Source organism: Gymnogyps californianus, chromosome 5 (assembly GCF_018139145.2).
Source record: "Gymnogyps californianus isolate 813 chromosome 5, ASM1813914v2, whole genome shotgun sequence".
In the NCBI taxonomy this organism is placed as follows: domain Eukaryota; kingdom Metazoa; phylum Chordata; class Aves; order Accipitriformes; family Cathartidae; genus Gymnogyps; species Gymnogyps californianus.
In genome coordinates, this window is record NC_059475.1 from 25,753,502 (window position 1) to 25,776,983 (window position 23,482).

Sequence of the window (23,482 nt, forward strand, 5' to 3'; positions counted from 1 at the left end):
GGGAGAGGAGGACCAAATGACTTCTGGGACAGGTTGTGGGTTTTTTGGGTTGGTTTTTTTCCAGGTTTTTTGGCAGAGTTGTATCTCTGGTCTTGCTGAATGGAAAGATTTGCTTAAATCGGAGAAATACTGTCTTGCAAATACTGTCATGCTGTGCAAGCATGAGTGTATAGACTGAAAATAGCAAAGAACTTTCTCAATTTGCCAGTTGTAGGGACTGAAGACCTACTTAAATGTTGGCTTTCAAACTGAAGTGTGAAGTCCAGATGTTCTTAAAATCTGATTGCACCTCTTGGAAATAGAGAGATGATAACAGGTCCTTCTAAAACCTGTGCTGCTCTTTGATACTGAACTGTGAGTTGGTTTCTTTTTAACAGTATGATATTGGTTTATAAATATCTAATCACTTCCCCTTGAGCATCGGAAGTACATTTCTAAAATACGCATTTCCTTTTTACAAAATGCACAACATGTGCTTGCTGTGGTAAAACATCCTGAAAAACCTCTGCCATCATAGACAGTCCTACGGGTGCTTCCTAATCTAGGGTCTCGCTGGATGACACTACTGTTGTGTGAATAATCTGACAAGCGACATACTAACTACAGAAGTCAAATGGAAAAGCTTAATGTCTTACCAGGTGCCCCAGGAACAAATCTACCTTTGCAGTGTGAGTTAATGAGTTTCCTCAAACTCATCTAGTTTCTTGAGAAATCTGGTCTTTCCAGTGGTATTTCTGCAGTACTTGCAGCCAACTGTTGCCTTGCTGGAGTCTGCTCCCCTTACTCCAGGGATAGCAAACGTGCAGGGACTGCATGCACACTTGAGCCTCTGGCTTGCAAATGTCTTGCAGGCGCTCATGTTAGGGTGTTACTGTACATGTCTGTACTCCTAAGTGGTAGAACAAAGTTTGTTGAAAATTAAGTATCGTGCTGCAGTTTGCGGGCTGATGTAGCTATGCTGCTATCTCTGACTTTGTGCTTAGCCCTCAAACTGTCTCCTCTAGCTTGAAGGCAATTGCTTCTAATTAAGAAGCAACTGTCTGTAGAGTAGATGGAATAAGAGATAGTCTGTTCCATGTACCTTCTTTTCTTCCTTTCTGTTTCCGAAGTTTGTATTATGCAGAAATACAGTTTTCTACCTTGCCCTGACACTTTCCTTCAAAAAGAAACTAGCTAAATCAGTGACATACACACATACATAAAAAATCTCTGCATCCACATGTGTGGCCTGTTTGAGAGGGTAACCCTAATTAGCAGCCTTAATTTTTAGGATCCAGCTTCTCCCTCAGATCCCTCCATTGTAACTTTTGAAGAGATGCTGTTTGGAAAATCTCCACAACAAACATGATCTTGTTTATGTTTTCAAGGTCATTACACAGCTGGTATTATCTCAGTGGAGCTTAAAGAAAAGTTCAGTGAATTCAGACCCGAGTCTTTCATTGGCTCTGCGGTTATTTGCTTGCCAGAGACAAGATGTACTTCGCAGGTGTACTAAAAGTCCAAGGCCTTTGAATATTAATGTCAACAAGATGAACTCCTTAGGATATTCTTTGTATGTTAATGTGGCTGTAACCTGCAGTCTCTGCCCTGAGGGCGGAGCTGTACCTGGTTAACAGGAGACTTAGTAACTCTGTCATTGTTCATTAACTGGTACTGTTGTGTGAAGCTGTCCTGTCTCATCACTGATGATCAGGAGGCCTTCTGATTGCCAAGTGCTTGTTCTTCATGTGCATGGATAGAGACGCATTCCTGGCAGCTGGGCTTTGTGGTGTAAGGGCTCAAAATCCTGTGAAAGATGATCTATTTCCTCCCCTGCCGTTAAAGATCGTGGCTTTCTGGGCTGCCCCTTCCCCAGCCTCTCCTGCGTGTGGGCGTCTGGCTTAGAGCTGGAAGGGGAAGTGACCATTTAGTGAGTGTCCTGATTTTGGCTGGGATAGAGTTAATTTTATTCCTAGTAGCTGGTATAGTATTGTGTTTTGGATTTAGTATGAGAATAATATTGATAACACACTGATGTTTTTAGTTGTTGCTAAGTAGTGTTTATCCTAAGTCAAGGATTTTTCAGCCTCTCGTGCCCAGCCAGCAAGAAGGCTGGAGGGGCACAGGAAGCTGGGAGGGGACACAGCCAGGACAGCTGACCCAAACTGGCCAAAGGAATATTCCATACCATATGATGTCATGCCCAGTATATAAACTAGGGGGAGTTGGCCGGGAGGGGTGGATTGCTGCTTGGGAACTGACTGGGCATCGGTCAGCGAGTGGTGAGCAATTGCATTGTGCATCACTTGTTTTGTACATTCTAATTCTTTTGGTATTATTATTGTTATTTTTATTGTTGTTATTATCATTATTATTTATTTTCTTCCTTTTCTCTCCTATTAAACTGTCTTTATCTCAACCCAAAAGGTTTTTTTGTTGTGTGGTGTTTGTTTTTTTTGGTTTTTTTTTTTTTAATTTTCTCTCCCATCCCACTGGGTGAGGGGAGTGAGTGAGCGGCTGCGTGGTGCTTAGTTGCCAGCTGGGGTTAAACCATGACAATGAGCAACTTTGGATCCCCAGCTGGCTTCTGTTGGTCTCTAGCCTGGTATACGGCTGATCTGGTTCTGGTTTCTGGATTGGGATAATACTGCAAAAGGTAACTGCACTAGCCTTCAAAATGGCCTTAACCTCAGGCAAATCAGTGTGCAGATAAACATCTTTATGGAACCAGTGGCTTGCTGATCCCCTCCTAGGGACAGGTGTTAGTTACTTTGGTCAGAGGGAGCCAGTTCTGTGACCTGAGTACATTAGTGGGAGCTCCTCCTTCTCCAGGGCTTCTTGGTCAATCTGTCTACAAATGAGCCCAGCTAACCTTGGTCACTGTTGGGGTGTGAAAAGAAGGCAGGGAGGTGAGACCAGATCAAGGGAGAGCTTTAGAGATTTTTTCAAAGTCCAGCCTGATAATAGTATCTTGAGGGACACAACCTGTTGCAATGTATATTGCTTGGGTAGGCATGGGGAAGGTGGTACTTGCCTGCTGTGTCAGGAAGCACTTGCAGTGCTTGTGATAGCTGAGGCTGCTTTGGAGGTTGCTTCGGTGGACTAGCTGAACCTTCATCTAGAGATCCCACCTGCCATATCAGATGCAAGATGTGAAGGATCAGGAGCCTCAGGATATGCTGCAGAACCTTAGTTCACGGCACTGGCTGCTGCATCTCTGCATCTGTCAAGTTGGAAGTTTCTCCTTTGTCAGGCAGGAGGGATAGCAGAAATGAGCTGGCATGCCAGCCATACGGGGCATTCAGGGTGTTTGTGGGGGCAAGGGGAATAGCAACTGGAAAACCAATTCTGATGCTGGTTTGACCTCATCTTAGCCTGGTAAAAGCTAGTAGCAGCACATCCTATAGGGTCTGCCTTTGTTTTACATCACCTGGGGTTAAAGCCTGGGGGGTGGTAGTGAGGAACAACTGGCCAAAGTACATAGAAACAACCTGCAGCTTCTTTGTAACTGATCATTTCCTTTCCTTAAGGAAGAGGGTCTCGGGGAGAGGGGACAGCATCTTCCAGGCTATGTAGATGCATTCAAATGTGAACCCTCTTCTACTTGACTTGGAGTTTTGGGGCTGACCTTCAGAGCTCGTTGCTCTCGGGAGCACGTGTGTTCTCAAGGGTTTGCGGGAACTTTGTACTTGCCTGTAAATGTACTGAAACGGTGATTTCCACAACTGATCTACTCTGGTTTGTGTTGAGGTTGTTCCTGCTTGTCTCCTCTTTCACCATGCTCATAAATGAGCCCCTTATTTGTGCTGTACAGTAACTTGGCAGCTGAGGTGCTTTAGCTGCCAGAGCTCATCAGGAAGAAACCTGCACTGCAAGAGCAAGGGCGGTGCTGCAGAGGAAAGCTGAGCTCTTACCGGCAGAGCTGCGTGGCACAGGCATGTACAGTGCTAGCCTGAGCCAAATATTATAAACTTCAGCGAGCACCAAGTGTGCATTGCTTGCTAGGTGGAGGCAGTACAGGATCTAATTCGAGAGAGCAGAATTGCAATTAAAAATTAACTTAGCCTTTCTGCCTCTTGACTAGATGTGGTTATATCATCTGTGTGTGTGTTCCCCCTCCCACCTCGTCGGCCAGTGGTGGGGCTGGGAGTCAGAGGTGTTCGGCTCTTGCCGTATCGCCTGTCCTTCGCCGCAATCACCTTTTGTGGGAGGGGGGCTGGGAGTATTCCAGGCTCTTGTGACAAAAATAAGTTAATCTCTGTGCCGTGATGGGACTCCTCTGCTGTTGCTAAGAAAGCAGGCCTCTGTCTGCCTCTCCTCAGACACACGTGTCCTGGATTTTGTGCTCCACATACCGGTCTTGCTGTCATCGCTGCTAGTGGGAGAACGACAGGCCTGAGAGCTGGAGGTGGTGGAGGGGGCAGGAAGCCATCCCATGATGCTGGTTTAACCTGTGCGGACTTGTCCTGTTCCTCCCCCATGGGGAACACCAGGGTCCTGGATCAATTGATGCCTTCCTGGAGTTAGTACTCCCTTCAGGTCCTGGGACTGAAGCTGGGCTAAGAAAGACCCAGGATCAACTACACAGAAGCTGACCAGGCCATGCTGGCCACCAAGTTTTAATGGCAGTAGTGCCTCAAAGCAGCAAACTGATAGATGTGCATAAATAATCCTGCATATCCTTACAGGATGGGAAATGAGAGGCTGGGAGAAATGCCACTCTGCAAGTCGACAGTACAGTCTCGTATGAAAACCTCTGCAGAGCTGGCATCAGTCTGGAGAATGACAGGGAAGATTTGGAGGCATATGGGCAGGATTGTTGAAAGGAGTGAGTGTGGCTGCTTGGGGAGGAAAATTCAAATGGTCAAAGCAGTTGGGGTGGAGAGGAAAAGGAGGAAACAAACAATTGTGGACAATCAGTGGAATTTAAGTTGCAAACTTCAGGTATTAAACCTTTGCACGCATTGCTGCAGGATGTTAAGGCTCAAAAGGTGACGAACTTCAAAAGGCAAATGGTCAACTGATTGCCACAGTCCACAGGCAGCACTGGCTGGCAAGACTCGGTACTTAAGCCAGCCTTTCAGTGCTGAGTGGCCTGTGGATATGCCCAGTTGTGATAACTCCAAGCTTGTTTGCTTCCAATCCTGACTAGTCTAAAATTTTGTTGAGCTGCTGCTTCTAGCAGTATTGCTAATTTTGTGACTGTGCAAATTCAAAAGGTAGGGTTTTGAGGAGTTTCATTAATGTAGTGAACAAAAGTAAGTTTAATTTCTTAAGGATAGCAGAAGAATTCGAAAAATCTGTAATGTTTCAGTATGTGGAGCCCTAAAGTATCTTAAAAGCTCAAAGCAAAACCCTAAAAACCTGGTTCTCTTTTGGCTTGAAAACTGTACTTTGAATTGCTTTATGGCTAGGAGCTACGAAAGAGGTATATCTCCCTGTGGCAAGAGGAGAACAGTGCATAATGCTGTAATGCAGTTGAGTTTTTTGGGTTTTTTAGTAAACATTGAAGATGGTATGCCTTTAACAAATAGCTAGAAGAGCCCTGAAAGCAATCTTTTACTCACCTCAGGCATGTCTTCTTCCACACCAGCTCTTCTCAACTTGTTTGACTACTTAATTATCTTAGATAACTATTGTAAAGATCCTAACAGCTCTGCAAATTTGTTTTCCTGACTAATCAAAGTAGTGTGGATGGAGTTGGAAATAAGCAGCACATGGCTGCTTAGTGCTAGGAAGCAAATCAGCAAGTACTGGGAGTTGCCCCTCCAGCCTGAAAATAAGGAGGTTTGCACCTGGGACTGGACATCTTAAGGTAAGAATTCCAGTGCCTTGTGCAGGATGTTATTATCTAGCTTAGTTCTTGGCTAGGTTGAAGAGTAGAAAAACACTTGTATCCCCCAGAAGAGACATTCATCATTGCCTAGGGACCTGGCTGCCTCAGTCTTCTGGTTAGACTGCCAGGCTCCAGTTTGTGATGCTATTAAGAGGAGATGTGTTCATGGTGAAGCCAGTAAGCAAGCCAGCTGGATAGGAGAACTTACGTCTTAGTTATCCTCTCCAAGTGCAGTCTTAGGTGTTGGTGCCTGCCAGGGTTAACGGCCAAAGAGGCTGTTTCTCCTGCAGAGGAAAGGAGGGGAGCACACAGTTTGAAGGAAGCGACATTTGTGCTCTCCCTGCTCAAATACTCGCCCCTTTTCTGAGACACCATTAAAGGGCACAGTAGTCCTTGGGTTACAGCTGTTCTGTGACAGCAAGCTGGCATATGATTTGTAGTAGGAGAGCTGCTCTAACATGAGCGAGGCTTGTTGAATAAACTTGCTGTCATTAACCAAGGGTAAAAATCTACTAACAGAGCCTTCACTCACTTATCAGAGGTTGATAGTGATGCAGCTGTTGTATAGTGCATCTGTGCTGGAACAGAACCAGCTCATAGCTGATGGCTGCGTTTGGGGGGACTGGAAATGGGAATGCTATGTGTTTGATATTTGGTGTAAGTATGGACCAGAAACTATTACAGGAGCTTTCCCCGACTAATTTGAAGGACCTGCTTTTGGGTGCTGCTGGCTTTATGGACTCTGACCTGAGGAGTTAACTGAATAAAAAGTGACTGAGATGGTGCTAACCTGGCTGTGCAGTAAGAGCTCCTTAGGTGCAATGGCTGCTATATAGATGAGATTTTTAAGATTAGCCTGTAGCACAGCTGGCTGAGATTGTATTTCTGTGCTGCTTTCCTGTCTCAATAGCATCTTGCTAGGTGCTGTGCAGCAGCGGGCTTAGCACAGCCTCTAGCTATGGCATCCCTTGAAGTTAGAGCAGTAGTGTTGTCTTCAGCCACAGAATTCGAACTTGTGTTCTCTCCTAGTAGTTGGAGGAGGGTGACCATTGCTTGGTGGGAAGACTAGCCAGTTATAACAAGGCCCACATACTGGTTTAGCTCCACAGTTAACCTAAATATTTAATAGGATTAAGCAAAAGCCTTTGATTGAAACAAAAGAACATACTGGGCTCCAGTGACCCTCAGTACACCCAGGCTGGCAGCAGGGAACCCTGCTGACCTTGCTCTCTGGGGCTGGCTCTTCCCAGGCCAGACTGGTGACCCCAGCCTAGTGTTACTCTTCCTCTGGCTGTTGCTTCTTAAAGCAGCATGGTCTGTTTTGAGCAAGGAGCTTGCTAGAGCAAATTTTAAGGAACTTAAAAGTCCTCTGTTGCCTATGCAGGAAACATAACTGAGCATGGGAGAGGAAGGAGAAGCAGGAAAGCTGACCTCTGAGACGTTCCCCCACCAGTCCTCATGTGTTACTCAGCTGTGCTGCTTCCCCAGGAGGAGGCTTACTCCAGTAGCGGGGATGGTTGGCGGGACTTTTTTCTAGCTTCTGAGCTCTTTGCTGTCAGACAAGTGAGAAGTGAAGTAGCTTGCAGTAATACAGGTCTATTTACTCCCGGGGTCCTGTAGTGCAAAGACCTGATGAGGATCCATTGCTGATAAGCTGCCTGGTTTGCAGTGTTAGGAGCAACCTTGTCATCTCTTCTCATGCTTTACATAGGCTTCAGCCATGGTAATTGGGCAGAGTTAACTTCAGATACAGTAAAGTACCTTCTCTCTGTGGTGAAGACCTGCCCTGGAGTTTGTCTCTTGCTCTCTCTGTCTTGCTTGCTAGCCACCCCATGGATGTGTGTAGTTTGTGTGGCTGGTACCAACAAACTAAAACCAGCATCCTGTCTTATCAGTGCTCCGACACTGCCTTGAACTTGTAAGGTTGGCTTTGGAAACTGGGACTTGTTGAAATTGTGCCTGTCTTGATCTTGCAGCAGAATTGGTAGTATGTAACCGCGGAGCGGACTCGCTGGTCCTCATGCATTGTCAAAGCATCAAGTGCTGAGTTGCACACAGGAAGCTTGATTTAATGCTGCCTTTTAAACTGACCCCTTGGCTTTGCTCTTCAGTGTTCCTCCAGCTTCCTAGGGGTCATGAGGAGATGAGATTTTCTGGGAGAGGGAGCTGGCCTTGTGAGCTGCAGCCCTTTTCTCAGCCAGGAGTGGTAGCTAGAGTTAGTGTTTTGGTTGATGCTGTTAATGCAAAGTCCATATAAATAGTGATAGAATTAGCAGTGTATTTATGATTAAATCCCTTCTGTAACTGCTGATAGCCCTCTGTCACTCTCCAGGAGATCTTGGCAGCAGCAGCTGTTTGTATTTGTGGTGACAGTAGTGTCCTGTTTTGCTGTCCTGAAAAGGCAACTTGGGTAGTCTATGGAGCACATGCTTTCTGTGCATCTGCTCTGAGACTCACCGGATGATCCAGAGCTCTGCACAGGGTAAGGGTGTTGCTCTGAAACTGTCTGGAGGACCTGTCACTAACATAACTGGTTGTCTGTCTGCTTTCCCCTTAGGTCCCATAAGTGAAAGAAGATGGGGTCTGGCTGCCTAAAAGTCACCAAGTACTTCCTCTTCCTCTTCAATCTCCTGTTCCTTGTAAGTATCGTGGGCATCTGCAGAGTAGAAAGGAAGGCCTGGACTAAAATTAGCTGGAAAGATGTTTTTTCTGGATGTTGGCGCAGTGTGTTCACTAAATAATGGCCAGAGTTTTGGAAGGAGGGAGGGAATCCCTGAAGCTGAGGGACATCAGAGCTGCTGTGTGGCTCCCAGGTATGTCGAGCAGCTCCACCCCCAGTACCCACCTGCTGTCTCCAACGCACACAGCTCCCTTCCTGCAGTGGGAAGGGAAAACAGGAGTTATGGGTCCTTTCTGGAAGGAGAGTGGTTGTAACTACTTCTCTGCTGCATCTGGAGCAGCAGCTGAGCTGCCCCTGAGCAGCAAAGCTACAAAACCTGCCAAGTAATGGCAGTGCCCTCCTAAATAGGCCAGGCAGACTTCAAAGAACAACTTTAATTTTGTTCGAGTCCCAATGGCTGGTTTTGATTTTTAACAAGATAAATTAGTCCAAGTCCCCTATTTGAAATGGAGCTGGGGGAGACTGGGGCAGGCTTGCCTGGGGAAATGAGGCAGCCCACTGGATGCAGTTATTTTCAAGTGTGAGGCTCAGCAAAAGATGAGCTCCTTTTGGATCAGAGTGGGTCTGGGAGGGCCACACACATTTTTGTGAAGCTTAGATATTGTGTGTCATGTGGATGGTGATGGTACTGTTGGTGCTGCCCTCCTGCAGTGGGATGGTGTAGTGGGGAAACGTAAGTTTTCAGCTTTCCACATATCAGCAAGAAAATAGTCTGTCTGATACTGTTACCCTTTGTGCAGCGTGTAAGGGGAAGGAAGGGCCGGGCTGGGAGGGCAGGGAGGGAAATGGAGCATGACAAGGTGAGCACTGCTTTCTGGTCTCTGTCCCTGCACACAGCTTCACTCTTGCTTCCTGCATAGCTGCGCTGTGCTGCTGGCACACAGTCTTGAACTTGAGGCACATCTGGATCTGGTTTCCCTTGACTAACTCTGCTGGCTCTTTCCTCTCTGCATTTTGCTTCTGTCCTAAGATTAGTTAGCTCTGGTCTAAGGGCTGAAAGTCAGGGGTGCTCAAAGCATCCATGGGGAAGACTCTTGGGAGGGAGGGGAGAGGAGGGGTTTTTCAAGTGCCACTAGATCTTTGAGTATGATTTGGTCCACTTTAAGGATAGGAAAAATCCAGCTGAGTCCAGGCTTGTCGTCCTACTAGTGCAGGACTCCTCTGAAGACATTAGAATCCAGGCTATCTCCCCTCTTGAAGAGGTGATACTTTTTAAGCAGCATATAGCTTAACCAGTCTACCCTGGGAAGCAGAGCTGTATTTGTTAAGGCAGTGTTTGAGTCTTGCTGAAGCCCAGTACCTGGGCACTATCCAGTCTTCCTTTATCCCTGAGCCTAGGTCCAAGTTCATTAGCTAACCACTGTATAGAGAAAGTTCTATTCAAGAAAGCCAGCCTAGCATGGGAGGAAAGGGGAAAGACAACAACCTGAAATACTACGGTGCCTTACAACACTGTCACTGTTTTTGCTGGATGCTGTCAATGGTCATTGTGGCATCTCTATTCCACGTTGCCCTCCTCTCCCCTCTCTGCTGAGCTAGGCATGGTCGCAGAGGAGGCAGAGTTGAACTGCTTCATCGGGCTGACCCACGTCTGCGCTGAAAAGCATTTTCCTATATTTTGCAAGACTGGGAGGATAGCAGGCGCTGAATCCCTCTGAGGGTCTTGGGGAGGCTTGAGCACTTCTGTCTGGGTTGCAAGTGATGGGAAGCAGCTGTTCTTTGTCCTGTGCACACCCTGCTCGAAACCAACTCCTCTGGTATAGCAGCCAGCCCCTCTCCCTCTTGGGGAAAGCTGTTCTGGTGCACTGAACTGGGCCTGGAGAGTAAGAGTTTTAAGGTGGGATGTGAGGAGGTCTGTGCTGACCGAAGGGAGAAGCTGCTTTAATGAGCTCTCTAAGCCCGCTGTGCAGCATGGGCACTATCTTCCCCTCAGGCTGCTCTGTGGAAGTGAGATTTCTGAAGCCACTGTGTTCTGGTGGGGAGCTTGATACTTCTGTTTCTGTCTTGACCAATGGCAGGCTTTTTGCATGTGCCAGATGTTGAGGAAGGTGGTATCCATTACTCTCTTGCTGTCATAGGAAGTAGTTGACATGAGCAGCTTTTTCCGTTATGGTTGTTCAAGGTCTGAATGGGGCGGGGTGTGTGTGTGTGTGGATTCTTGAGCTTATACAGTATGGTAGATCAATATTAATCTAGCAGAGAAACTGCTTCTGTTGAGTTGCTGTGAGCTCCCAGCATGGACAGATTTTGCATATCTCATGGTGGTTTCCCAGAGCTGCTGAGTTTTGCTGAGGACAGTGCTTGTACGAATGTGAATGTTAATGCTGGTGATGGAGCTCTGTGTCTGCTCTGGACCTTGAGCTGAGCCTCTGTGATTGCACTCTATGCAGGCCAGCCCTCACTGTCTGAAGTGTGTTCTCCAGCCTTGCTTGGAGCTGATGAATTAAGCCTTTAGAGACATGCTAGTGACTCTTTTAGAAGTTATTCAGTCATTGAAATAGCATTTCTCTACATCTCGAGGTCTGTGAGAACGTCCCTTGCTATAGCTGAAGTAGTTCAGGGACTTGGTGGTATTTTGCAGTCTTGAAGCCTTACTTCAGGGAAGGGTTTGACCTGCTTTGATTAAAGGGAAGAAGGTTATTTGAACTGCTTGCCTACTTGCTACAAAAGATAGCAAAAACATAAGCTTGGAGTATAAACTTAGTTTCTCTAATCAAAACTTAACACATCTCTACCTTCTTGGGTTGCAGACATGGGCCACAGCAGATGCTTCTCCTTAAAGGGAAAACAGTTCTGTGAGACAAGTTCAACAGTCTCTGGAAACTGTTTGTTTAGAATATGTAACTGTCTGTCCTACTCCTAACCTTTCTGTAAATGGAGCAGTAGGCTGCTACCTAAAACAAAGCCTGGAGTTTTAGGAGCCTTTCTGTTGGCCCCTGTGCCAGGCTCAACGTTAACTCGTGCAATCTGAGTGCAAAGAAAGGCAGTGCTGGGGGAGGACAGCTGGGGACCCCCAGCCGCTCTTTCCAGAAAGGTGAGTCAGTTCCATCACAGCTTAGTTCTTCCATGCCCCTCTTCGCTGGGCTGTGCTGTGGGAAACTGCTGGCCCTGCCTTGACGGAGCTGTATCCTTCTGGCTTGGGTGTGGAAGGGGATCTTGCTGAAATGAGGGGTGAAATCTCCACTCCCAGGGTGGAGGGATGACATCTGTCCCCCACTTCAGGAGTTTAAAGCAGAGGAATTAAACTCTATGGAGGGCAGATGTGATTTCTTCTGTGGAGGGTCTGAAGCCAAGCCAGTGGCAGAAGCAGCCTTGCTATGCTATGCTATGCAAACTACTGAAGATGCTGAGCAGAGATGCTATCCTGCTAGGAGGTAAATATACTGTTGTTAATAGGACAGTGTTTTCTCCCTGTAGTTGGTTTTCTCCCTGCCTTCCCCTTGTAGTGTTTCCACAGGAGCTCCTGGCAAGCACATGAGTTGTGGACTAGAGCAAAGATCAGAGTGAAAGCAGGCCTTGGATAGTCTGAGCACCTCATAACAAATAACTTCCCAGGAACTCAGCTCAGCAGCCGTTCTGTGTTTTGTCAGCAACAGCAAAACTTGGGTGACATTTCAGGGTCAGCGAGCCAAGAGAGATGTCACATACAGCCTGGTCTGCATCTTTGTTAAGACAAATATTTTATTAAGACTATAGTTTAAATGTGAGACTGCCTCAGACTGTAAATTCAGCAGTTCTTGGCACTACCAAGTTTCAGAGGAATTTTTTAGGTGCCACAGCTGTTGCATGTTCAAGGGGCCTTTCTAGTTTGATCAGCAGATTGAGTGTTGCCATGCAGCATGTTGAGTTATAAGGCAAGGGGGAATTCTTGTTACTGCCATCTTATCTCTTTATCTTTTTTCTTTTTTTCTGGGATACAATAGCTGCATGCTTTCTGCAGCTGGGTTGGTTGTCTTCATCCATCTTTGTAGATTGGAACTTGCTTGGTGACTTTCTAATCCGGTTCCCAGAGCTAACTACATGTTGTGCCCTCTGCCAAGCCAGGAAAGCTTGCAAGCAGCTTATTTCAGACTGTTGCTTTATCTTTCCTCAGAAAAGCTTCTTTGTATGAGGAGCTGAAGCATAGTGTAAACTTTCAAAATGTGGAGCCAATGCCTGTCCATACAACTCTCTGCCACCTTGCTTCAGGTGGTGGTTTGGCATTTCCCTTGTTTCCCAAATATGAGAACATTCTCTAACAAAGCACAGAATTGCAATCTCTTCAGCCCTGTTGGTTTATTTAGTATTTCACTTCATCCTATCTTGAAATCTTGCTGGTGTAAGAACTGCTGCTTGCAGTTCATGTGCTCTGGAAGCATCTCACTTGCACTCCTTGTCCTTCCCTTGTTTCTTCAAAGTCTGTTTTAGATCTTTGCACAAGTGGTTTCCAGCCTTTGCCACTTCTAGTTGGCTGAATGGTGCAAGTTTCAGCTTATCAAACCTGCAGACTTACAGGCTTCTCAGCATAGTTATTGTTTTATGGGTATAATGGTGCTCTCATCCTAATTTGGGAGCTGGGGTCATCTACGTGCAAACGCCTCAGTGTAGCATAAAACATGGTGATACCTGGAGGCTAAAACAGAGCACGCTTTTTTCCCCCCACCCCCCCACCCCCTCCTTCAAAATGAGATGGGAAAACTGTATGTCTCTTGCCGTCTCAATTCAAAGTCTGGATTCAGCTGAGTCCTCACAGGGACGTATTGCTCTACTAATCCTTGCCCTAGATAAGACTGTGTGGTGAGCGAGGCGGAGACTGTGGCTGGTGTTTCATAATGCTTGACTCTCTGGCGGTAAGATGTGTTGGCTTGAGGGGCTGGGGTATTCTGGCATAAAGTAGTGGCCAAGCCAAAATGCCTAAGCTTGGCTTTGGAAGGGGCAAAGCACTTCACTCAAGGGAACCTGCATGCAAAGTAAATGCTGCTCATTTCTTGCATTTGTGGGTTGAAGCCATAATGTTATAACAGAGCCTGACAAGCCAAAGATTTCCTTCCTGGGAAGCTTCCAGCTGCCAGATATCTAATCCTTTGGCAGCTGGCTCCCAGTCTGGTCCCATAGGGTCAGGGATTTCTCTATTCAAAAAGTCTCTAAAATCATATGCTAGATGTGTTTGTCCTTCCTCGGTTCTTCACAGAAGCAGTGCACTTACCTTTTACTTCTGACAACAAGGTTCTAGCAGCAGGGCGTCTCTTCCTCAGACCATTTTGAACAGTCCTCTTATACAACATCAAGTACTACTAAAATATCATATGAAGGACGGCCAAGCAGAAACTGGGGCTCCTGTGCAGTTGGCTGAGGCGCTCTTCCTGGAGTCATGCTAATCCTGTTTACTTTGGGAGGAGTACCATGGGGCAGATGGGTGGGAACAGCAAAAGAATGGTTGTTTTTACTCTGGAAGTATGGAGAATGGTGACTGCCTCTTCTTATTTGTCTAAACTAATAAGCCAACTATGTGTTTTGTTCTTACTCTTTCAGATCCTGGGTGCTGTGATCCTGGGTTTTGGAATATGGATTCTGGCTGACAAAACCAGTTTCATTGCAGTTCTACGTAAGACCATGTTTCTTCATCTTCTTTCTCCTTCTGAATTGACTCTAGTCCGGGGCTGTGCTTGACCATGGTGTAGTCTAGGGATGGCAATACCTTTATGCACGGTCTGTGACCTGAGCAGTAACATGGTGTATAGCAAGACGGGACTCTTATCAGGGACAGGGTGAAAGGGAACAACCCTGGAGACACAGCATTCCTCCTAGTCTTGTGGATTGCAACACCAGGGTCAGACTGAGTAAGACCATTGCCTCTTCACCCAACAATCCAAATACTTCATCTTAAACATAGGAACTAGTGTTTCATCCTATTTTCACTGCATGTTCTGTGTTTCCACAACAGTTTCCTTATTACCATTGTGTCCGAAGGCCCCCAATGCCTTAATGTAGCTTTGCTATACAAGTCCCCTATGCTCCCACTGCTTTCTGTAATAATCTATTTCAATTTCATTGTTTTAAATGCCAAAGAAAGTAAGCGCCTGGTTTTATTGATGCTTCATGTACACTGAAAGTAGCCAGTATGTTTGTTCCTAAGCAGCAGAGGACATAGATCTGAGGGGGGACAGAAGGTGTGGGTCTGAAGTCTTTAGTGCTCTGACTTCTAAAACATACTCGATTATACACACTTCATGAAACTTAGCCTGGCCATCAGAGGTGTTTTGTGTCACTGCACGTGCGAGGAGCTAGCTTCCTTCCCCTTTAAGTCAGCCAAGAGCATTGACTTGAGTCTTAACAGAGGGTCTGCTTTCTGCAACAACTGGAAAAACTGATCTGGCTTAGCAGATCCTGGGCTTTGCAGGGCTGTATAGTGGACTCTCACCAAATGAGTACCTCGGCTCCATCTTACAAAGGAAGCAGAGCTTGTGAGCTTTTTCCTAGAGGGGGTTTCAAACAACTCTTCTTCAAACAACTTGGTGGGTCTGGTTACCCATTGTCACTACCTCCAGAACTGCTGACTTTGGCTCTAGTGTCAGATGCTGCAGGAGGTCTGCCTGCACACTGCTTGCAGCCCCAGGGAATGAACAGTAATGGCATTCATAGCCCTGTTCCCAGCTACACTGATCCTGCAAAAGGCTTTATCTCAAGTCCCTGGCCTGGCTTTGGAAGGTGCTGGGTGGAGACAACCCCCCCACCAATGCCATACACACAGATACTGCTGCTTGCTCTGTTTGTTGTGCTGTGGCATCTGGCTTGCTACTGCAGTACTAGAAGGGCAAGAAGCATAACAAGGGGTGTTGGTTAATAAAGTGGGGGCATGAGCAGAAATGCACTTTTAGTACAGGCAGCCAAAAAGGACCTTATCAGGGCCTGGCTATTGACAGCACCCCTCGTGGTCTGAGGCACATTTAGTACCAGTGGGCCAGCAGCTGTTCCCCCAGGCTAATGGGTGTTACTACCACTTGTGGAGATATGAAGTCCCTGAGCTTGGCTCTGCTTCTTCCCATTTTACCCAGAATCTCTGCTAACAGAGCATTTAAGGATTTAGCTTCCTTCCTGGAGATTTCCAGCATCAGCTCTTTCTCCCTGCCCCCTCGCTTCCTTTCCCATGCCTTGCCCCTCTTTCCCTCTGCTTTAGTAACCCAGGCATCAGGGAGGGAGCTCAGCACAGCAGGGCACTCCAGCCGCTGCCAGAGGAGCCTGTTGTACTTGCTTGGCCGCCTGCCCAGCACAGGGGAAAACACGGAGCGACAGCAAACAGAGCAGGAGTCATCTTGCCAGCAGAACCTTCTCTTGTAAGACAAGACGGATTGCAGATGAGAAGTGCAAGCACAGCTCCTGTCCTCCTGCCACTGTCGCTTCTCCGAAGGGCTTTTGAGTTGGAAATACCTTTTTCTTTCTTCTAACGAGAAGTTGACTAAGCAACTGCGTTCTAGCACTGTGGAGGTGCTGCAACCCGGGCACTTGAACACTTGTATGATGGCCGAGCAGATTTTGGGGGAGGGAGTAGTGTAGTCTTATGAAGGCCACTCCTGTAAGGCTGCTACTTCAGTAAATGCTTTCCAGTATCAGCACCTAACCTGCACAGCAAGAGTCCCAGGACTGGTGAGGAAGGAGGAGCAGGATCCTGGTTTCTGTGGCGTATTTCCAGCCAGGGAGAGTCTGGCCTGGAAATGAATCAAGGCTGAAGTGACCTGTGTGGCAAACAGCTCTGGTTCATTTTTTGATAACTGGTCTTTTTTCCTCTGTTTGGCATGTTCTAGGGAAAAAAATTGGGAGCTGGTGACTTGCACCAAGTATCAGAGGTGGGGGGAGTGGAATTAGTCTGGATTCGGTTACTCTCTGTTAAGTTATTTCAGGAGGAGCTCAGAGGAAGCTTGCCTCCTGGGACTGCTGTCCCGGAAACTAAATGCTGAGCTCTAGGAACATTATTTTCATTAATCACTGGACATTCAGAATTCCCCTACACTGTGCAGCTCGCAGGTTTAAGAATGTCTCTTAATGATAAATGAGGTTTCTGGTTACTATTTCTAGACAGAGTATCTCTTCAACTTTTTAGCTGTAATACTTGCTCCCTCCAATCCTATTCTGCAAGAAATAGTCCTGTGACCAACCCAAATGTAAGAGCTTGTCTATTCTGTTGCTCACAGTACTAAATGTTGAGGGGAGGACTGACAGCACCAGCATATCTGAAATAATACTACCTAAACCTGGTTGAAAAACTGTTGAGCGTTCAAGAGCACAGTCATTCCAGACGCAATAGCAGGGGATAGCTAGGAGGATATGTAAAAGTAGTTAATTTGGGCATGATATCTGTTTTGATGCTGGAATAGCATCTGTTTGCAGGGGATCATACACAGGTGCTGCAACAGCCTGCAGTGAGTGCCTGGCCACAAGCCATTCAACACTGACTTTTCAAGTAACCTGTCACATCTATGCTCAACACTAGCTGTAGCTTTTGCGTCATGTTTCGCTCCATGGAGTTTGTGTGTCCCACTGACTGCAAGTGGATAAGTAAAACCAGAATGGCTGGAACAAGGAATAGTGCATTAAAGTGAAAAGCCAAACCAAAAAGGGGGTTTAGGACTTGGAAAAAAGTTTCCCTGAAGATAGCAAAGGGAATTGAAGCAAATGGGCAGTAGTTGTGGAGTAGAACATACTTTATCTTACTCTCACTCAGAGTGCATTCATGAGGGAGTTAAAAATCCAGTAAGCAGCTAACTTTAGCCAAACAAGGTTCATTTGTTTGGAGTGACCTTGAGTCTTCCAGGCTCTGAGATAATGGAGACCTGCAGGTTGGCTTTGAAAGTCTTCCTTCATCAGAAGACACCCAGAAGCAGCCTTCTGTCCCCATGTTCAACACACCTCTGTGCAGTCCCTTTGTAGAAGACAACAGACAATTTTAAGTAGATACGGAGGCTGTTCTCTAAATGGTGATGGCAGATGTAGGTTTTGTCAGTAGCTAATTTTGTTCCCTCTCCTGGCCTCTACAGAGATGTCATCTCCCTCCCTGAAGACTGGTGCATATGTCCTTATTGGTGTTGGAGCTCTCACCATGCTGATGGGGTTCCTGGGCTGTCTTGGAGCAGTCAATGAAATCAGATGTCTCTTGGGTCTGGTGAGAGAATTCATGCTATGTTTTAGATCCAACCTTTAATACTTCTGCAAATCTGTTGGATTGTAGCTGGGGCTCAGGTCTCTTGGGGATGGTACTTCTGCTAGGTCAACTTAGATCCAATTCTTAATTTGCACACATTAAGTTCTGCAGCAGTCAACAGGCTGCAGCAGCAGTTCCTCAAACATTACTGATGATGAGCTAATAACTCTGTGAAATGAGAGAGGATGTCACCGACACTTTCTGCAAACAGTGGGTTGAGGACTGCCAACTGAGGAGAGATGCCCCAGGTGACCCTGTACCTCGTCCCCCCTCACCTCGACTTCCCAGTTGGCATTGTGCTCTCAGTGGTGCGAGGACGAGTATCAAGGGCAGTGAGAGAGAAGAGGAATAGTGACAGTGTCCTGCTGTGCTGCAAAGTTCAGCTTCTGTCGAAAGTGCAAGAGTCGAGAGAGACTTGACTAGGAACGTCCTATATGTCAGCTCTCTTCAAATGGTTCATCTGCAGGAAATTTTCTGTCTATGATGGATGAGATGACACTAGCTTCATACACCTCAACCTGCTACTTGACTCCTGCTTATTCAGAGCACATATGTGTAGGAAACCAAGTATGGCCACATTGTGTGTCCTGGCATTAGGAACATCTCCTAATGTAGTGGTAGTAGCTGCCACCATTTAAAAGGAACCTCAGATGTCAAACTTTCCTTAAAAGCAGTTTGCTGGTTAATTTTAAATTTAGATCCTCAAACAAATTAAATAGCATTTTTTAAAAAGGTAATTGACTTTTAAACATAATAATAATAAAAATTAGGTTTGTAAAATTGAATTTTCTTGCTATGGAGGCTTGGGGTAGGCAGAGTCCAACTGATTGAGGCCACAGTGGACTGGGAACAGAGCTGGAGGTGGGAGAGGGAGTCCCAGCTGGAATGACACATGCAGAGGGTGCTTGTAAACCCTCTCCCCCTGAGGTCTTCCTGTTGGCCTGATGGTAGAAGTGCTGAAGTGCACTGGTCTGATGTAGATGCTTGTACTTAAGCCTTTTACTGGGCAGAGCATTGTTGACAGCAGAGCTTGTCTGCAGGCAAAGGTGTTGGCTCAATGTTGTGACTTCTCTTGTATATGAAATCTTACTAAAACTTGTGCTATTATGTACAGACCTTTCTAAAGGCTGATGGTGGTCATCTATTCTCTTTTGTTTCCAGTACTTCACCTGCCTGATGGTAATCCTCATAACTCAGGTTGCTGCTGGACTGGTCATCTACTTCCAGAAAGAAACGGTGAGTGTTTCTTACTGTGCGTATTTTCCTTGGTCTTGGTTTGGGGGAACAGGAGACACCTGGAAATTCTTTCATCCAAACTGGGCTATTATCATTAGCAGGCATAACTGGATTCTCCTTTCCTCTACCCCAGCTCAGCAGCTTTGCTGTACAGTTTGCTGCTTCTGTATCTGCCGGCCTCAGTAGTGCTACTTTCTCAAGGATTACGAAGCTCTGTTTGGTCTGCAGGCTTTATTTTTGGGTAGTGGGAACAGTAAAAATAAATTCCTGAAAGGCTTTTGACCACACCTCATCTTGATCCTGCTTGCAGACTACTATTTGGGCATGTAGTAGAAGTGATTACTACCATGTTGCCATCACTGGTGCCTTGAGGGGTTACCAGCCTGAGTGATTGCTTTTCTGAGTGGCCTCCCTCCTTATGTCATGTTGTTCTGTCCTTTCAGTCGTTCTACATCTGTATATAAAACTCTCCTTGGAAGAGCTGTCCTTTTTCTCCAAGAGCAAACCCAAGTATCTGACAGTTCCTGTACTACAGTTTGAGCTTAAACCCAAGTGGTTTAACATTTTGAAGTGGATCTCTTTGTCAGGAATGCAGTTTCACAATGTATGCTTCTAGAGCTCCAATATGCTTGGTAGTGTAAAGGGAGTAACTTTTGAGCTACTTGAGTGGATTGCAACAGCCTGTCCTGGCTATAGGTTCCCTGGCCAGGGCAGTGCCTGGTCAGGCCTCCAGCTGTTTGACAGCTAAACTGGGAGCCACATTCACACAGTGGGAGCAAGTAATAACTGTGGGATCCCTGCTGGCTTCTGTCCTGGTATGCAGGTTTCTGGTACCTGTTGTGGGTAACCCTGTCCTTTGCCACATAACTGTATATCTGTACCACTGCACAACTGTACTTGCTTCTCCTAAGCCAACGCTCCTGCTAGGTGGTTATAGAAAGCAGGTGGTTGAGGAAGTTATGGATGGGGCCTGGTGGTAAAGTTTGGGGGTGGGGGGAAGGTGCCTGCCCCGGAATAGCTGATACGAGCTTTGTACAAGTGGCTGTGGTGACTGTGAGCAGCTTCTGGCTGGGTTCCTTGCCAAATGTAGTGTGAATGTAGCTTGCTCTCTGGGCTGGCTGGAGCTGAAGGAGAAACTGAAACGTTGGCTAGCTGGTGTGTAAAGTTACAGCTTTAAACAAGCTGCTGATTCTCAACAAACAACTCTGACTAATGCAGAGGAGGAAGATGGGGAAATGTGACTTTTCAGACCATGAAATTCCGTACCTCCGTTGGTATTTCTCCTCCAGCTGTCACTCTACTCTAGAAAACTCCAGCTTTTGAGCTGTAGCTCTTCATTTGAACCTCAGTCAGACCAGGGAGAGAATAAAAGTGCTGGGAGTTATTCTGCACAGCCCTTGGAGCTGGTGTGGCTGAGATCATCACTTGTATGGATCCAGCAGAATGGTAGGGGAAGCTGGGCTTTGAACAGATGCTCCTGTTCAGTCCTCAGTGAACAAAACTTAGGGAAAAGCTCTCCTAGAGCCCTTCAATTTCAGTGATCCTCTGAAGTACCAGCCTAGAGCACTAAGAAAAACTGCTTCAGGAAGGTCTTGGCTGAAACCTCCCACACACTGGTTTGTGGCTGCGCTTCAGTGATGCTATGCATGTCGCTCTGCTTCACTTGATGTACGTCATCCCAGGGCAGCTCCGAGCATAGTGAAGCAAACTGAAAACTGCTCAAGATCCAGTCCCTAGATGTCTATTGTGTTCTTTGTGTTTATTTCTTTCTGACTTCAGGAACTTGGTTGGATATAAAACAAGGAATAACAAGAGTGGAGGAAAGGATCTTGGATCCAGAATGTAGTAAGGTGATACTTGCTCGTCCACTTCTTGTAACTGAAGTATTTATTTTGCACTGCAGGAGAGTAGACAGGATGGTTGTTGTACTCCTGTCCACTTGCCCTTTTCTTGATTAGTAGCTACTGAACAGATTCACTTGATGTTTTTTTGTTGGAATATCTGTTCCTTTTCAGTGTCAAAATCCTTCCCCACCCCTGACATATGACAGTATGCTGAAATAGAGTTAGCCTAACTGTAAAAGTCTCTGATAGGAACGCTGCTGCTTTGCCTCCCCCATGGGCATTGCTAGAGGAATGCCCCTTCAGACTGGAATTGCCCAGTACTACTGGGAGGATGTTGATGCAACATCCATTTCCCTTACATCTGTTGGCGACTGAAACTGTGTGGTGGGGTTTTTTTGGGGATGACAAAACACTAATGTCACAAATGTTGTAAATGGCATTCTGCTTTGAGCTGAATGTTGCTAATCACCTACATCTAGTGGATCACAAGCCCCTAAACATGCAAGAGCCTGGGCAAGGTCTCTCTTGGCCTAGTTCACACAGTTCTCTGCAGCTTGGCTTTAAACGCCTTGAACAAAGGAGAGCACTGGTCTTTTGGAAATTGCCCTACTTGCTAGCTATTGTTTGCAGGGAACAGGCCTGTGTGATCATGCAGCAGCTTGCCTGGGGCTGTAGACTATGCCTTAGTGTCAGAATCTGAAGTGACTGGGGGGTGAGAGCCCCCTCCTGGTTTTTTGAGCCTATTTTAATGTGCAGGCTAGGTGCTAATAAATGCTGGGGGAAGGATCTAACTTGAGCCTCAGACAGAGGGACAGAATAGATGACTGACAGTGTCTGACAGTGGAAGAAGCCTGCATGATTCATTCTGTGATCAAGACTGGAATCAAAGACCTATGCTCTTGCCTCTGGTGTTCAGCTTTCCCCAGCTTCCTCTTCAGTAAGCCTGTGTGAAGGGGAGACTGACAACCCTGCTGCTTTCTGGCAGTGGTCTGTGGCTTCCGTGCCTAGGCTTTGAATGCCCCTGCTGTGGGGTGGTGGGGTTGTGCCTTCTGACACCAGGCTAGCTAGAGCCGGGAAGCAGCAGGAGCCCAGAAAGCAAGGGTAGCCATTTCTTGGAGCAATCATGCTCCACGCAGCACTGAGTCCTGACAGGCCTTAAATGGGTGAAGATGGCGAGGATGTTGAAAGCCTGCCTAAGCGTTCAGTATGCCTTTCTAGCTTGTTGCTCTTTCAGTTTTCTTCTGCCAAGTGCGGAAGGATGATCGGCTGCAGGTGCCTGTCTTTCCCCTTTGGGCTGCTCTGCTGGTTAAACACGTGAACAAGCTGCCTATGTGTATGCTCTCCAGAGCTGTGCTATTGTTTGCGTAATATTTGCCCTTTCTCCAATTACTTTCTGAAACACCTAAGAATGCCTGAGTTTTTCTTTAACTGAAATGCCTCACCTTTTGAAACCAGAGCTGTTTGTAAGACTTCTTGCCTGCTCTTGTGTAAGAGTAGAGGAAGGGCAGAGATACAGCTTCCCTGTGCAGCTGTGATTGGGGACATCTAGTTCAGGCCCTGTCTCTGCTTGTGGTGGGGTCCTGGGATGGAAAACAGAGGCACTGCCTGGGATTCTTGCAGAAGTGACACTAGGCTCTGTCTGGCCTAATAGCTAAGGGGCTAGATGGGCCCAGGGTAGGACAACAAACCCAGCTCTCCTTGCATCCCTCTGCATGTGGAGCAGCAGTGTGTGGGAGGGGTGAGGGTGAGAACTCAGAGGTTCAGTAACTGATAAGGCTTATGGCAGCAGCCAAGGCCAATCTCATTAGTGAGAACCAGGTCAAGTTGCCTTGATTTGAAGGGAAGGAAAAGGGGAAGCGAAGTAATTAAAAGGGGAAGAGCTAGACATCGTGAGAAGAAAGATCATGCAACTCCCATCTGTCGGCCCTGACATAGCTGATCCCAGTGAGCTGAGCTACAGTTTTCCTAGGAAGAAGAGTTGCTGATATAGAGAAGCTTCTCTCTAACAGTAGGCACCGCTTCCTCTTGCGGGGTGTCCCTGGGTTTGCCGTGGTCATTTGCAATGCTTAAGAGTAGAAGGAGGGGAAAAAACAGTTTCCACCAACCGTTTCCTGAGAAATATCTCAGGCTGATGTAACTCTATTCCATCCGTCAAGCAGTCTGATGCTTGTCTCCAGCCTCTTGTGATCTGGGTCTGTCCTTAGCAGTAACAGCTGTCCTCAGGTACAGGCTGGCTGAGAAGAGCTTCAGAAGGAGGTGGGACGAAGGAGGCTGCTGGGTGGTAGCTTGCACCTCTCATCAGACTGAAAGGTGTTGTAAATATCTCTGGATAAGGAATGGGGGTGAAGGGATGATTTGATACACCTGAGCTTTGTCATAAGACTGTTAATGAGCAGTTTAGATAGTTGTAGTGCTTCCTGTCTTAATATAGAAGCAGCAGTTGTAGGAGTTTGGGGAGAGGCAGATCAATGCTTTGTGAAAAAGGGAAGTTTCCACCAGCTGTATGTCAGAAAACCCAGCTGCATACAGGAGCAGAGTGACTCATACCTTCCCTGAGTGGTGGTGGTGAACTGCAGTGCTGAGACTCTGGACCAGAGTCTCACTTGCAGTGGAAGGTTAGAAATACGTTACCTGTGAGTACTTAAGGCAATGTTGTCCTTCAGCTTGCACTTACCTTTCACCTCTATCTTGTCTGGGGCAGGCAGCAGTTGTTCGGCCTGCATCTTACCAGG

General features: G+C 46.7%; 2 protein-coding genes across 3 annotated transcripts in view; both read left to right on the forward strand.

Moving 5' to 3' along the window:
- The window catches only part of EXT2 (exostosin glycosyltransferase 2), a 334,688-nt gene extending 312,692 nt beyond the window's left edge, over positions 1-21,996 (forward strand). Inside the window, exon 15 of the transcript XR_007766582.1 lies at positions 21,985-21,996. The gene's annotated coding sequence lies outside the window, so the exon portion shown is untranslated. The remainder of the gene's footprint in view (positions 1-21,984) is intronic.
- The window catches only part of CD82 (CD82 molecule), a 41,613-nt gene that overhangs the window by 12,209 nt on the left and 5,922 nt on the right, over positions 1-23,482 (forward strand). For both annotated transcript variants that reach the window (XM_050898481.1, XM_050898482.1), the window contains exons 2-5: positions 8,373-8,454; positions 14,007-14,079; positions 17,507-17,631; positions 18,832-18,906. In XM_050898481.1, coding sequence (XP_050754438.1) covers positions 8,392-8,454; positions 14,007-14,079; positions 17,507-17,631; positions 18,832-18,906 — 336 coding nt within the window. In that variant the 5' untranslated portion in view covers positions 8,373-8,391. The remainder of the gene's footprint in view (positions 1-8,372; positions 8,455-14,006; positions 14,080-17,506; positions 17,632-18,831; positions 18,907-23,482) is intronic.